The sequence below is a fragment of the Schistocerca gregaria genome, chromosome 2, assembly GCF_023897955.1.
Source record: "Schistocerca gregaria isolate iqSchGreg1 chromosome 2, iqSchGreg1.2, whole genome shotgun sequence".
Lineage (NCBI taxonomy): Eukaryota > Metazoa > Arthropoda > Insecta > Orthoptera > Acrididae > Schistocerca > Schistocerca gregaria.
The window spans coordinates 365,886,352-365,903,004 of NC_064921.1; the positions used below are offsets into that span (position 1 = coordinate 365,886,352).

Genomic DNA, 16,653 nt, shown 5'->3' on the forward strand with positions numbered 1-16,653 from the left:
AAGAAATGGAAGAAGGGAAAGTGGATTTAGTTACTCACAACCCAGGTTATGAAGCAACAGGGAAAGGAAAACAGGGAAGGTAGCAAGGATGGAGGCATGGTTGTCAGAGGGAAGCCAAAGATATTCTACTGCAGGTACTGTGCCAGCTTCAAACCAAAGAGGATGCATACAGAAGTAAAGAGGTGTATAGTATAAAGATGTAGGATGGAAAGATGCATGAATGGCTAAAGAGGAAAGGGAAAGAGGAGAAGACTGAAAAGTAAATGGGAGTGAGGTTGTTTAACGTAGGTTTAGTCCAGGGGGATGGCGGGATGAAAGGATGTGCTGGAGTGCAAGTTCCCATCTCCGCAGTTCAGAGGGACTGGTGTTGGGTGGGAGAAGCCAAATGGCACGTACAGTGTAGCAGGTTCCTAGGTCCCTAGAATTATGCTGGAGGGCATGCTCCGCTACTGGGTATTGGACATCTCCTAGGCGGACAGTTCGTCTGTGTCCGTTCATGCGCTCAGCCAGTTTAGTTGTTATAATGGCAACCGGAACAGTCACGGGGTTGAAATGACAGAAACATGGCGGCACCCGCAGAGCGGCTTGCGAACAACAACACAATGGGAGAGGATGGACACGACCAACGAAGGACCTTATGACATCAACAAGAATGGACAACAGAGTCAAGAAAACCAAACAAGACAACCATGTCGACTCGAAAATAAAACATCAAAGTAAATACGCTATCTAATGCTAGGTGATTTGTCCTGAGACGTACGCGAGGTTAGACTAGCAGGCTGAGCGACAGGCAGGTGCTTAACTACTCGATCGGGGATGCCGCTATGGGGTGCTGCAACCATGTGTTCCACTGTGGCGCCCCCACTCAAAATGCGGGCCAGGAGGCGCGTGCCACCACAGCTGACGGCGCGATGGTGCAGAGACCTCTATGGGTCTTCGACATCCATGACGTCTGGCGGGGATTTAAATTCCATGGCATGCGGTACCAGACAATGCTTTAAGGGTATTGACAAATCACAGAAACACATTCATGTCAGCAACAATTTTATTAAACTCTTGTACTGTAATTTATTAACAAATTAAATTACCCTTTGCACACACAAATGATTGATACATGCATTTATTGACATCTCACTAGCCTTGCAAACATAACAAACAATACATATTCTATTTATTAGGTTTTCTCTTTTAGCTTAACCAATGTAAAACTTCAGTAAAGCATCAACCGAGAAGATAAAATATACCTGTACACAACCACCATTCTAATGCCACTTTGCTTCTGTATTACATACAAAATTTGCTTGGTTGTATATTTAATTTATTTCTTGAAATGTCTAACCATTTATGACATCAATACATTGGGAATGGCACCACCAAGGAAAGATCATACAATAATTTCTGATGACTAAGTGTATTATACCACAAGTAACTTAAATATGGAACAAAAAGATTGGTTATTCTAGAAATATTTATTCTCCAAACAAATTTATGCAGTCCTGCAAATCATTTCCTATGCTATTAATATTTTGAATAGAATACGCTGACACAATGTCAAACTAACTGAAGTGCATGTATTCAGGAAACAATATCAATAGAATAATTTAGAAGAAGAATTTATATTAGAAAATCACATATTGTTTTGACAAGCAACTAAATACTATCACAACCATTTGAACAAATATCTTGAATGTTGTCTCAAGCATTTAAACCTTCTGCTACTGCAAGACTGACACTGAACACATCTGAATGTTTTAAATTTTATATAAAAATCTTTTGCAGTCTAGGTGATCTACCACAACAGTAGCACTGAATTTAACATTTACTGTTAAAAATTAATATTTTTGCTCACAGAGAGATATTTCAATTCATTAACATCAGTTTACTACAGTGCCTTTTTTATCTTTTCTTAGAGAAACTGTTGTTATTTTACTTACAACTTACAGGAAAACTATACACTGTGACTGCAATGAAAGTCTAGAGTTACAGGAACATCAGAACTAATATACCAATCTCATTTACACAGTATAAAGTTTCTTATAAATTATTATAGATCATTGTACACTTCATCATACTACTCTTCTAACTGAGCTACCTACAGGTCTATAGAATATATTCTCACACTGTACAAAAGTTTTAAAAACATATTTACTTTTTACATTTTTGTCATAAAATAATTTTAGGAAATATGATCACAGTGTTAAAAGTTTTTAGGTCATCCACAGTAAATTTCACACTGGAGACAAAGAAAGATTTAATAGCTCAAAGTAACTTTATTTATGTCCAGAATGTTTAAAATGTTTTATTTATAACATCATAGATGACTCTCATATTCTCCTCATATTCTGTTTGATCATTACTTTATTCACCTCTTTGCAGTAAACAAGTCAGTAAAAAGTTAATTGCAAGGAGTATTGCTCATAACTGTATCAAAGTATTCATAAAGATGTGTAGTAATGATATAATATAATAGCTAAATAATGATAACGCTGATTAAAATGTCTCATGATATTTTGTTGGTGTTATGCATGGGAACATTGTCGCTCCATATAATGTCTGTATGTTTCACAATTACTGTTTGACTTTTCCAGTCTTCGTTAGTTGAGATTATGTACTGGTACTGCTTCAAGTCATTTGCACTTGTTATTAACATTTTATAGCTGTTTTGGTATTTGATCCACATTGTCTACTACATTATATTCAGATTCTGGATTCCTTATATTGTCTTCTTGTGTCATTCTTATGGTATAATAGTATTGTTAGTTCAGAATTAGAAACAGCTGCCATTGGCCTGTCAAACATTGCATAGAGGTATGAAATGTACTAAGCATATGACAGAGTTCCTTTCTGAGTAAATACACATTTCTCAGTAAACTTGAACATATGTAACTGCACATTGATACAAATCTATTGAATAGTAAAGGCAAGTTGAAAGAAACACTATGATATTTTAAAACCATTTAGCTATTGGAGTGATACAGTTTTCTTGTTTACTCCTCCTGTGAAGAACCAGTAGTTCATATACAATTTGTGTGTCTGGATAAAGCAGGAGAAAACCAATGGGTAAGGTCATAATCTTATCAGACTCAAACTCAAACATATACAGGCAAAAAAGAAGAAATAAAAATTAGTTGTCTGTGTTTCTTGTACAGCTAAAGCTATGTCTCAGGCACTTCCAATAACATGCAAATTTGAAGTATTTTGTTTGAAAAAGCTCATTAATACAATGAGTATACTGAAAAAATTTGGCCAAATTGTTTTATTCAGTGCGAACATCAGTGAAATAAAAATCTGTTTCCCATTTTCTGGAGCTGTGGACGCTTCTGAAATTTATCTTGTAATATGTTGTATGACGAGGGCCTCCCATCGGGTAGACCGCTCGCTTGGTGCAAGTCTTTCGATTTGATGCCACTTTGGTGACTTGCGAATCAATGGGGGTAAAATGATAATGATTACGACAACACAACACCCAGTCCCTGAGTGGAGAAAAATCTCCAACCAAGCCGGGAATCGAACCCGGGCCCTTAGTATTGACAGTCTGTCATGCTGACCCCTCAGCTACCAGGGCGGACTATCGTGTAATTGTCAGATATGATTGTCTCATTATTATGAAAAAAATTGTAATACTGGTCCAAGATACACAATAAATATTTGAAAAAAGTTGTATGATCATGGTATGTGTTAGTGATAGGCCATTGTCAATGTTATTAAATAAATCCAATAACCCAAATGGAAAGGATTGCATAATGAGGAATCCAATGTTAAAGGAGTCAATAACTGATTTTTACTTGCTTACAAAGGTTCAAAACTTCCATTATTTGATTACATTGTAATTTGTCAATCTTAAACCAATCTTAGCCAATAATGAAGCACACAATCAGTAACAGAATATGTGGCTAGTAAATCTGCTGATGGCAACCAAAGTGAGAAATAAAACAAGGACACCAATTGCTTACAAATTCTTGATAAGGCAGTTGGAAAATCTGCCTTGCACTACTGATACATTATTTATTATAGACTTAACACAATCAACAACTCATTGACTGATGCTGTCATGTGAACTGGGGTTTTTTGAGAGCAACAAAGGGATCTGACCATCACGAGATAACACTACATTAGTGAACAACTAATCATGGTATGTTCTGCTATCCTCAGGTGATCAGTATAAGACTGAGAACAGTGACAAACAATAGGTTTCTAATTACACTAATATGGCAAGAAGTATTCTTGGTTTAAAATGATAACATTAATTGTGGTGCTTTAGGATTACATGATATGGAATTACCTAAATAGCTGACTCAGCTGAAACTTCAAGTGCACTGAGGGTGCTTTAGTGCTGTTTTATAAAGTTCAGTGTGCACTGCTCTGTGTGCACAAGATACTACAGATTAACTTAATAAGTCACTGTGTTCCCATCATTACTGAAGTAAAAATGATTATCTTAGTAAACTTAGAGTTTCTGTTACTTTCTGCTCAGGGTGCTATAAACTGAAATACTAATTGATAATTTAGTGTCACCAGTTTCCATATACACAATATTTCTGGATCATAAACCATTAGACTGAAAGTGAGAAGGATGTTTCAATATAGTTTTTGGAGGTTATAGGTGAAATGTAAGTTTCTGTGCTGATGTCTCCTACTATACAGAATGGAGATGGTACACCAAAGAAGGACAGCACATTTTGTATTATCACAAAGTAGGGAAGAGAGTGACATTGATCTAGTTAGTGAGCTGGCATGGCAACAATTAAAACAAAGCCATTTTTCATTGCAGCAAGAGCTTTTGCTGAAATTTCAAACACCAACTTTCTCCTCTGTGTGTCAAAATATTTTTTTTACTCCTGGCTACACAGGAAAAATTACCATTGAAATAAAATCAGATAAATCAGAGCTGACACTAAAAGGTTTGGGTGTTTAACTTTCCCATGTGTTATTTGTCAGTGGAGCCATTCAGCAATAGTCTGAAAATGGTTGTGTAAACTCTCTGCCAAACCATTAAGCATAAGTTGCAGAGAAATCATGTAGACATACATGTAGACATTTGATAAAACACCACCATGATTCACGCTTCCCAAGATGAAAAAACTAATACTGAGGTGGATTTCCTCTCTGCAGGTCATGCCACATAACATTGTGAGGCTCATGATTCAATATTTGAGCATTTTAAGATTTACTTACAAACCACCAGTGAAAATTAATATCGTAAGTAACCTGTAGCATCATAACAACCCATACATTGAACAACCAGGGAAGAAGTGATTTTAAGAAGATAAATAATAATAACATCAATAACAATAGAACAGATAACACGAATGAGAGACTGAGGAAGAGTTAGTACCAACGTAGAACTCTCACTGCCAGTAAAAGACATGTTCTTAAGTACAGTAGTCACGGGAAAGAATGGCTGGAAATGTAGATTAGTGAACAAATCTTTGTAACAAGGTACAGAAATGTCTCAAGTTTGGCCTGTATAAACCTGGGAAGTAGGATATTGTCCAGTTTTAGATGCTCCCACATCCCTAAATTGTTGAGTAATTGTTAACAGATATTTGTGATATTTCTCATATCAGGTCTTCCTACATAAGTAATTTCTAGCATACTGGAAATCCATTTATTTAAATGTTTGTTAAATATGACACCTCTCTGTAAACCTGTGTCTCTGATTTTTCTGTTATTGGAGAATCAATTTCAACATATACGATTGATTGTGACAAATGAACAAGGAATGTCAATTGCAGGAGTTTACATGTAGGACTTAGCACAAAACTGTTTTTAATTGCATGACACAACTCAAAACAAAGATATTGTTGTTTATCCATCTCTCCATTGTAGTTTTACTATACTCTGTTATCATAATGTTACTATTTATATACCCTGCATTGCCATAGTCATTATGATAAACTCATTCTGTAACTTCACAATAAGAACTGCCAAACATTTTAAAATAAATGTTACAAAATATATATATAGATATACAGTGAGATATTTAAGATGGTCACTATGTAAATATTCATAAAATTATAACTATAAAATCATTAAATTGTAACTTTTGTACATTTTGTAGTATTCAATCAACAGTGAGAGTCCAATAACTTAAATTACAATGTTGTACTTCCTCTGCATTTTACATTGATTTTGATGCCGCTTTCTAAATGAGACAGAATTCACTCTTGCAAGGCTACAATAATTTATGATCAAGTTTGCACAACAAATGCAAAGCTCATATTAAGATGTGGAAATGTTTAATTAATATCCAGACTGTGGTCTTTTTACATGGTTTATTTCTCAGTTGGACAAAACTGAGCTACATTATTAAATGATTATTTCTGTGCTTGCTGAAGATGATCACCACACAAACAAACTTGTTAACTGCTATCAAATATTGAAACATAGAGTAAGGACTGACTGTGAGTTCTAAAGCCTGGGTCATGGTAAATAAAAAGCTGGAAAACAAAGGCAAGAATCTATTTACTTGTGTAAAAGGAATGTAATAACTACAATCCTCCAAGTACTTTGTCATTCACTGAAACTGAAACTTAAGCAGCTTCAGTACTGTTTTAGCTTACCAATCAATAAATAGTATGGAAAATGTTATATTTTAAGTACAAAAATAGTTTTACCTCTTTCATAATCTAGAATGCTATTTCAGTAACTTTTGTGTTATCCTCTTTTGTACAATACTCTCACACAGCCTCATACAGGTTATTCAGGCTGTTAACCAGAATATTTCATAGTGGTCATTAAAATGGGAAATACTGAGAAATTCTATCCTCTAAAAATGTAACAGCTTTTTGTATCTTCTCATCAGTATTTCTGCATGTCAGACAAGGATACTGCAATGAAATCAAATAAAAAAGCCTTTTGACTTAATAACTTATTTAGCTCCAGAGAGTCAACAATCACAAAACAAATGTGGCATACTTGACTGCAAACATTGAGTCTTGAGAAGTAACCTTATCACTTTCAGTGAATGCTCACTTTCTCAGTAATTTTCACAGTTAAATTCTCTCTGGAATATCTGCTTAACAAACTGATGGCACACATGGCATAATGAGCGAGTGTTCATATTTATAGCACATATATGGTAATATACAGAATTAAAAATGAGATAAATGGAAGTATATAAATTGGAAAAGAATGTGGGGAAGGGCCAATGGAGAAAGTGAAAAGAGTGTTAATACAATTCAACACGTGATGCCTATGTAGTACAATTTCAGTTTTGAAAGAAGCATTTTTCTGTGATCTTTCTGTTCTGGTCTTCTTATTATTACAGTTCGTAGTCCACTCTTTCTTATGCAGCCTTTCATTCTTCATTAATCAATGACGTGTCTTCTCATCCAAGAACTCTCCATCATTTAAATTGTTGAACTTCAGCTGTGACACATTTATCTGCTATCTGCTTTTGTTATACATTCAGCATTTTCTTTAGATTGATACAGCCAATACTTAAGAGATGTTTGCTGTTGCTTGCTTGTCATACACTATTCTAAGTGATCAGCTGCAAAAAGTTGAATAAAGATAGTTCAGTACAGAAAAATGCAGAGCTACATGGACCAGTCCTCATAAATGTTTATGCTATTTTTGGAAACTGTCCATAGGCCTTGATTAAACTGCTTCCCCTTTCAGGTGTAGAATATAGTTTTTATTTTGTTATACATCTTTTCTGTGTGTTGTTAAGAGTAGTATTTCAGGCAACATTAATAAATAGAAGTGAATATCAAATGCTCTTCCACTTGAATTACTTGTAGTTTAGGCCATCTTGCAGTACATGTATTGCTGTATTTTTAATGGGCAATTTTTCTTGTTAGACATATCACTTTTATTCATATCTGATTGTATTGTTTTTATTATTTCTCAGTCATTACAACAAAATTAATTAAATCATTAGGATTACCATCATAAAGCAGATTGTTTTTCAGTTCTTTGCAATCAGTGAACCTTTGCTGGGTAAAAATAAATATGTTCCTTGTTAAACATCTTGATTAAGCTCCACTCATCATTCTAGTGATATATTGTTTTCAGTTTAAATCTGTTTGGTCATCTCGTGGATTCCTTTGTTTAACTGCAGTGCATAAATAATCTATCAAACTCATTAAAATACTATGCAGTTACAACTTATACTCTCACCTTAGGAATTTTCTGGTAATTGTATACTGTAGCATGGACTGCCACAGCTTTTGAGAGGAATTGTGTTCCAGTGAACAATGTGGATCAGTTGCAAGGATTTTGTTTATGTTCATTGTTAACCTGCAAAATTTTTTATATGTCAAAATTCCTAATATGGAAGCTCTGATACCCAAAGGCTAGCCATTTTCATACCACTTCAGTACTTTTTTAATTTATTTTCATGGAGTTTTCATTCAAAAACTACTGGTGACATAAGTAATTCTCATCTTTGTTTATTCCTCCAATACATCAAATTTATTTCTTTAAGGTACTACATGCAGATCCTTTAAAACCTATGCTGAGGTTGGTGTGTGTAGAATGAATAGTGATAAAACTTGACAGTTGAGGAGTGAGTGACCTGGTGCCTGTTGACATAGAAGTCTACAACCACTGATGGGCTGTTGGTAATTACTGTTTTAAAATACTGTTAACATGTACTGAAATCTCACTACTGTATATTTCATGTTGGTAAGTTGCTAACATCAGTGCATTTCTCACATGTAACCCTGAATGATTACTATTTATAAACTTAAGATGTGCAGCAAATAATTCTTCTGTAGTAATTATAGTCTGCCAGAATGAGTGCTGCAGTAGATACACATTAAACCTATTGTTCTCAGCAAGTTACTTTCCCCTTTTGTTGTCACTGGTGACCATGATGTTGAGTGCTCCACAAACCAATATCATCATCATCATTATCATCATTATCATCATCATCCCCTTCCGTTCTTCCCACCATATATTGTTAGTTCAGATTTTTTCCTCAAGTAAGGATTCTTCAGCTAAAGCGTGTCCTCCAGTCCCTCAATGCTACATTTACTGCAATGAAAATTGGATAAGAACTTGCACTGCAAATGACTGCAGTATGTGGCAATATCCATACTCTTATTTATCTATTAGCCTCAAGCAACCCAACTTTTAGTTAAGACATGGATGATTCATATAATTCTTGAAATATTCACGAAGTAAAAATGAAAGTAAAAACTTATACACCACTGTGAGTACTGCAGCAATCAGAACTGTTTTGTGTTACATTGTGATCCAATTCCTAATCAACATTTGTATGTGTATGGGGCCTTATTTTAACATATATACTAAAAAGTAAAATTGTCTTTTGGTTCTTGATTGAGTAGTGTAACATCATGATAAGGAACCATAAATGATGTAAACTTATACTTAATTTCCACTCTGTGGTAAGCGTGATGTAAGATCTGCTCTTATTCTAAAGAAAGTAAGCTAAGCATGATAGATGAAAAATCTGCTGTAGACAGAACATCCCATGTTACACAGTAAATGTATTAACTGTATGTAATCTGGTCTATGTGTAAATACGTTTTCGACACACAATTTATCAGTCTCAAACAAAACACATACATGTCTTTATAATGACAAAGGTATAATCTACAACAGATTTTCACAAAAGATGCTAAGCACTGTTTTAGATGTTAGTAACAGGTAATGTCTTTTGATCACATGTTTCAGACATAGCATAAAATAGTACTGATTCAGTGCTTTCAATAACTGACAGTTATTGAATACACATGTTGTTCATCAAGTATGCTTAACTCTTATTATTATTTTTAACAGTTCATGTATTCATAAATAAACAGCACAGATTTAAACGCAATGAAAAAATTTACTTATTATAAGTCACTATGGCATACAATAAGTAAAAATGAGCATGTTTTAATGTGCCTTTGTTAAAGAAAGACTAAAAGTTAAATTTCTAAGAATCATCTATCTACAAAGAATTTGAAGGTACTGTAAAATTGCCTTGTACAAAAACACATTAGGCCCATGCTTAGAACAGCATTTTTGTTCTATAATTACAAACAGAGTACAACAAAATCCTCTAATACTATCAAAGTTGATTACTGATTTGCAAACATAGTGTGGAGTTTTATGAATTTCGTTCCATGTCTTGTAATTTCATGGAACTCTCATATGACCAGTACAGCCTGGTTCACAATATTTAGCACCACTTATCCTCATTTGTGACTGATTGTTGATCGATACCTAATATAAGAAATACTGATTTTACGCATATAATGCTGATTCATCTCAGTCATTCATAAGTACATTCATTTCACATTAAATATCACACATGAGTGTTCAACATAGTAAAAGATGTCAGCCATTTCTCTATGTGGTCCCTGTAGATTGTCTATGCTTCAGTTTGCCAGTGTAGAGTGGCCTTACCTACAATCATCAGTAACAAGAGGAGATACATCAGCTGGCGATGCTCTATTGTGCAGGTCAGTCTGCTCTTGTGGCTGTTGACTGTCTTCAAGTGGTGGCTGTGCCTCTTCATTCTGAGGCTGTTCTTCTTCATTTTGAACTGTATTTGATGCTGTCACACCATCTTGTCCCTCTTTTCCAATCAGGTAGTATGTCATCAACTGACCTTTACCTTTCACAGAAACAAGGCCACGTTGTTCAAACACATAGCCAAAGTGCCTCAAGATTTCCATTGTTTCATCTGTTACCTGCAAAAAAATGCAATAATTAGTTATCAATATAACAGTTTATTATAGACAATATTATACTGGCCATCAGAGAAATAATGTTTTTATATAATGTTCTGTTTTAATTTTCATCTAAGATTATACGAGGGACTTACAGATTACTACACTTCAATGTGACACAGATACATGATTCTAATCTCCACAAAATTCACTAACTCTCTGTCAAAAGTGGTCAGAACTTCCTACCATTCATTCAGTTCCTTGACAGCAGAAATCTGCAACTTGATCAAGGAGCCGCTTAGGAACAACTGTGTGAATATCCTCATTGTTGAAAAATCTCCTTCAGTCGATATTCTTTCAGCTTTCAAAAAAGATGGAAATCACTTGGTGCGACATATGGTCTTCCAGATCAGCATCACCCCTGTCTGTGTGACCTTGGTCAACTTGTTGGCACCAATCTATTATGGCTGGACACAACATTGTGTACTCTCTACCTCCAGAATTTCACAGTATATCTGTGTTAAAATTGGACACTTTGTACACAAGTACTGAACTGACCTGCTTCCCTCAGATTTGTAGTACGTTTCTAGTTGCAGCACACTGTGACATGCCTGTTATCCATACCACAGCAGAACTGTGTCTGCAGGGAACCAGGGACATGTACTGTCTTCTGGCAATGTGCCACTCTTGTTATGCAATGGTCTTGCAGTGGAATGACATGTGTAACATACTTTCTGAAGTCCCTGCATACATGATGATAGTGGGATGTCATCTGATTGATTTCATTTATCACTTGTTACTTCAGTGACACAAAAGTTCCCCACAGTAAACAACTGCATCATATAATTTTTACAATGAAGGTACTGGCAAAAAACTGAATTGCACATCTATAAAAGACCTTCATCATAAGTAAAAATATAAGATTTTTCAGGAGAACTAGCAGATCAGAGTTAGGATGATGTGTGTAGAGAAACCAACATCAGAGTTGGGGTGATGTGTGCAGAGAAACCAACAAAAATACAAAATTAACTTTGTTCTCAACATTATTTAAATTGAACTTTACAAAAGTGATTTGTGAAAGTACCCCCTATAGTAGCAATGTTTCACAAAAACAAATGGATAATAGCAGTTGTTATGAAGTCTTCCCAGAACCTCACATACCTAATGCCCAAACAATAATGAGTCATAGTGAGCAATAGTTCTTAAGTTTCTTTGATAGGTACAAACTTATTTACAGGAGGGTGCTGAAGCTGCAAAATAAGTTATTTAATGACAAAATAATATACAGTGCATAGAATAAATAAAAGCACTCTGATGGTATGAAACATAAAACAGAGAGAAACAGACAAATGTATAATGAAAAGCAGAAAAGGGAGACAGATAAGGTAATAAGTAGTCCAATCAGCTGGCTTGGATGAAGTGGCAATTTTGTGCTCTGAAATAGTGCACACACAGCATATACACTCCCTTAACAAACGAAATACATGAGTCATTCACATTGGAGAATTTTTCCAGAATATCGTAAAACAGACATTAATTTTGTCTCTGCTAAAGAAAAGTACTGCAGAAGACTTAGAAACTGTAAGCCCATTTTCCTGCTGGTATCTTCTCAATAATAGTAATAATAATAATAGAATGAATCATGTAGGATGGATTAATGAATTACTTGAATAAGTAGCACCTTTTAAGTGAATCCCAATTTTGGTTATAAAGTGGTAGAAGTATAAAATCAGCCATAGAATAATTCATAAAGTTGGAACATAATGCTCTTGACAAGGATGAGCATGTGAGCAACAAATTCTTAAAAATTTCTAAGCTTTTGCTTAGGGCTATACCAATGGGATGGGGGACAGATCACTGTCAAGGTCACAGGCATAGAAGGGGTGCAAAAACTTAGTGGGGGAAAAAAATAAAGACGTTTAAGAATTTAGTGGGAGAGTGACATGAAATCTTCTACCCTTTGTGTTCCTGTGTTCTGTATTTGAGAAAAAGCCTTCCCAACACCCTGTGACTGTGAATGCTTGCTCTTGTCTCAGTGACATTTTGTTCAAGAAGTGACTGAACAGGTGTCTTCTACTAACAGGTTTAGGTGGCAACAGTGTGCTCATTACAGACAGTTGCCACCTATGCAGCTCACTCACATGGAGCTCTAGCTGTTACCTTGCTACAGTACTGTAGGTCAACAAGCGGGTGTTGAAGCAAATATGTTATTTGACTGAAGGCTTCCAACTTTGGCTCACTGAAGGCTAGGGTAGAATGCAACAGTGGAGAAAGCATGCAGTAAAGGAGGGGTAATTTACTTGTCCCTCCAATCAGCCCCTTTTATAGCTCCAAAGTTTCAGTTAGTACTGTCAGATTCATAAATAAAAAAAGAATTCAGGAATAAGCTTTTGTGGCAGATTAATATTATTAGTGTTCGAGCCTCTATTTACCAAAGTTTAATCACCATGTAAATAAATGTATGATCTGCCAAAGGTCACGGACAGCACTATTTAAGCACTTAGTGTTGAAGACCACTGGAAGTAGACCTTCGTTACTGTTAAGTATTTTGTTGTTATTCTAGAGTGAATGAAACTCAGACACGTGCTAAAGCACTGAAAGTTGTAAGCTCATTGCTGTCTTAAACATTTAAGCCATGTAACTCTTGTACCAAATCTCAAGTCAGTTTTATTGTGCCTGCCATTTGTGTTGTTCATAATTTCTTATCGGACAGATCATCAATATAGATCATTTAGGACATATTTTGCAATAAATCATAATTTTTGTTAATTCTATTTATAAGATTCTACATCTATATTCTGCACACCATTGTGAAGTGCTTGACAGAGTGTACTTCTCATTGACCCAGTTACTAGGGCATCTTTTCGTTCCATTCCCATATGGAGCATGAGAAAAATGACCATTAAATCTTCAGTGTGTGTGCTACAATTAATTTAATCTTGTCATCATGAGTCCTACAGGAGCAATACATGACACTTTTCCACAGGTCAGACTAACCTGTAACCATTCAAGCTGTCCTTCTCTGTATACACTTAATACCCTCCCCCCTCTCAGTCCTACTTGGTGCAGTTCCCACACATTTGAGCAATACTCTAGGATGGGTCCCACACATTTGAGCAACACTCTAGGATGGGTCACACAAGAGATGTGTAGACACCTTTGCAGACATTGAATTTCCTTAGTATTCTACGAATGAACTCCTGTCTACCACCTGCTTTACCTACAACAGAGCCTCTGTGGCTGTTCCACTTCACGACCCTACAAAGTGTTACCTCTAAAGAGTGACTGACCCCACTCTGAAGGATGTGGGGTGGGTGAGGGGGTCAAAGTCCACAGTTGAAATACTGTTAATCATTAAGCATGACTTTTATTGACTTCAACACATGACATAGATAGCCATACTTTTCTCTCCTTGTTGCCCCTGGCTGGTGGTTGTGAACAAGCATCGGCTTCTGCCCATAGCTGCTGAGCTGTACCCTGCAATGCTGAGGCCATCAGCCTTTGGAGGCCACAGCCGTTGATGCCAGAGGCACTATATGATGTGCTGCGATGGTGTTCTGCTCAGGGAATGGCTCCACAAGCAGCCGCGGGGGTGGTGTGCGGTGTCTACTGTGTGCAGGGTTCAACCCGCTGCCCTCAGGTAGGAGTCAGACAGTCGATCCCATGGCTGCTGCTAGTGGTACTCAGTTGTCTCATTGTCTGGTGTAGCTCTTTTGGAGGTGGTGCTGCTGGTTTCTGGTGAGAGGAACTAATCCATGCCTCAAAATTCTGAGTTACTTATATGCCTCTAGCAAGTGTTTGTTTTACTGGAACCTGACATCTAATCTTGTTGCCCATAGCAAGAGACCTGCCCTGGTTTGCTGACATTGCACCATTGGCTACACCATTACCATTGCATGCTACAGTTTAATGCTGTGCTTAGCTATCGTGGCTTTGTAACCTTCTTGCATGTCTATTGCTGTGACCCATACGTCACCACACTGACAGCTACTGGTTTTTGGCCATTACCGCAATGCTTCACAGTGGCTTCCAAATTATTTCTCTTTATTTTTGCTGAAGACATAATTTTTACTCAAAAATTTGGTAGCAGCACTATACTGCTCCCATCCACAGAGAAGTTCCAATCCTTTGGGTCTTGCCCTGGCATGGTTCCCTGTTGCAATTACATCCCTGGCCAGTACGAGTACATAGTGCAGAGTAACTCCAATCAAACTAGCCGGTAAATGAAATGTGTGTCCTGTGATTTCACATATAATCCCATTGAATAATAGTCCACTACCTCCCAATTCTAAACGCCGTGTCACCATGAATTTCCTTGCTCATAGCAACTAGCAAACACCCCCATGTCACTGTACACTGGTTATATCCAATGTAAACGAGCTCTCTGAAAGCATGGTACTGATTTGGTCACCTCCTATTGGGTAAGATTATTCTTCCACAAACCTTTAGTCCTTAAAGAAGCACATGCCCCCACTAGTTGCAATCCTGAGTTAGGCATCTGGTGACTACCCTGCTCAGACATTACTGTAGCTCACTCTCAGTCATCATGACATGTTGATCCCTGTTTTCTGCTAATAGTAGCACCCCTTCCTCTCTCACTTGCACAGATTTCCCAACTGATGCCGAGTTCAGTCGATAAGAGTGCACTGTGAAACACATAGTTACTCGAACCAGGTAAGGAAACCTCAGTTGTATTTGATTGGAGATATCAGTATTTGTAAATCCACACTAACTGAAAAGATTATGAGCCATCAACAGGATGTGTATATGCCATATTTTCCGAATTTTGTTGCTGTAGAATGTTAATGCCAGTTCTTCAACTCTCTCTCCTGAGTCAGGTAGCAGAATTGGAAGCCTCAAGCCATTAGGATAGTATCTGATATGGTTCCAATTTGCTTAAAAAGTGCCAATGCACTCATCAGCTGTAACACAAAACTTTTATTCAGAATTTTGTTTTTCCTTTCTGCTTGCAGAACATTAGATGTGCAATATTTTTAACCATACATGAAAAATATTTAACTTCTGCATGAATAGGACCATCTGCTTTAGATTTAGACCCACTTACCAATATACCAACAGGCAATGGATTAGTTTCAAATACAGTATTCTTAGCATGCTTGTCAACCACTGGTAACAACTTTGCACTAGCCTTTGTTACACCATCTTAACACCATGGTAACAGAACAGCAAGTTCTGGCTGCTTGTCTCTAATACTAGATGTAGTTCTGGTGGTAATTCTCCTTGCACCATCCTTAATTTTTCCAGATACTACTCTATCAACAGCAAAATGGGAATTAACTGACCATGTAGCACTTGAGGGAGGACTCCCTGCAAATCTGTTGATTCCACTCATGTTTCCCTGTGTTTGTGTCATGTCCAAATCCTGGTTCAGAGAGTTAGCTAAGGCCATGGCCTAATCCATGATTTCCTTAGGCAGCTTTGGAAGCATGTATGTGTTTTTAACAAACCAAATGCAATCTGTGTGGATTGCCACTCTACAGTTCCTTTATTTGTCTTCATGAACCAGCTTGAAGCTTCTACTGTTTTGTTCAGTTGGCTTATGTTGCTTACATCTGCTGTCCAGAATATGGCTTTCAATAATCTACCCTAGTGGCTACCCACCCCTCTCTTCACTTTCCTTGAATCATGCAGCACCACTCTGATCAACATCTGCATCTGCTGCTTTGGTCATACATATGCTCCAATGAATTTCTTGCGATCCTTTGAGACTTCTCTCAGCCTCCCACTACTAACTACTGACTGTTAGATCACTGAAAACACCTCCTCCAGTCTCCTAATTTTGTTCCACAACTTCCACACATTAAACTCTAAACCTAGTGAGCCATCTATGACTGGATAACAACACATCTCGTTGCTTGGAACACAAAACCCCTCCATCATCTCAAGTGGTAGTCTGAGGACAGGGATTGGTATCATCTCCCACTCACCTCAGAAGCCTACTGTCACTAAACAGCACACTTTAACACACAATGATAAAACCTACCCTAAAACAAATATATAATCT

The 16,653-nt window shown here is 36.6% G+C and overlaps 1 protein-coding gene across 1 annotated transcript in view; it reads right to left on the minus strand.

Annotated features, from left to right (window-relative positions):
* Nucleotides 1-557: 557 nt before the first annotated feature.
* The window catches only part of LOC126335781 (adenylate cyclase type 3), an 861,859-nt gene continuing 845,763 nt past the window's right edge, over nt 558-16,653 (minus strand). The window contains exon 23 of the mRNA XM_049999243.1: nt 558-10,649. Within this exon, the coding sequence (XP_049855200.1) occupies nt 10,359-10,649 (291 nt within the window). The 3' untranslated portion in view covers nt 558-10,358. The remainder of the gene's footprint in view (nt 10,650-16,653) is intronic.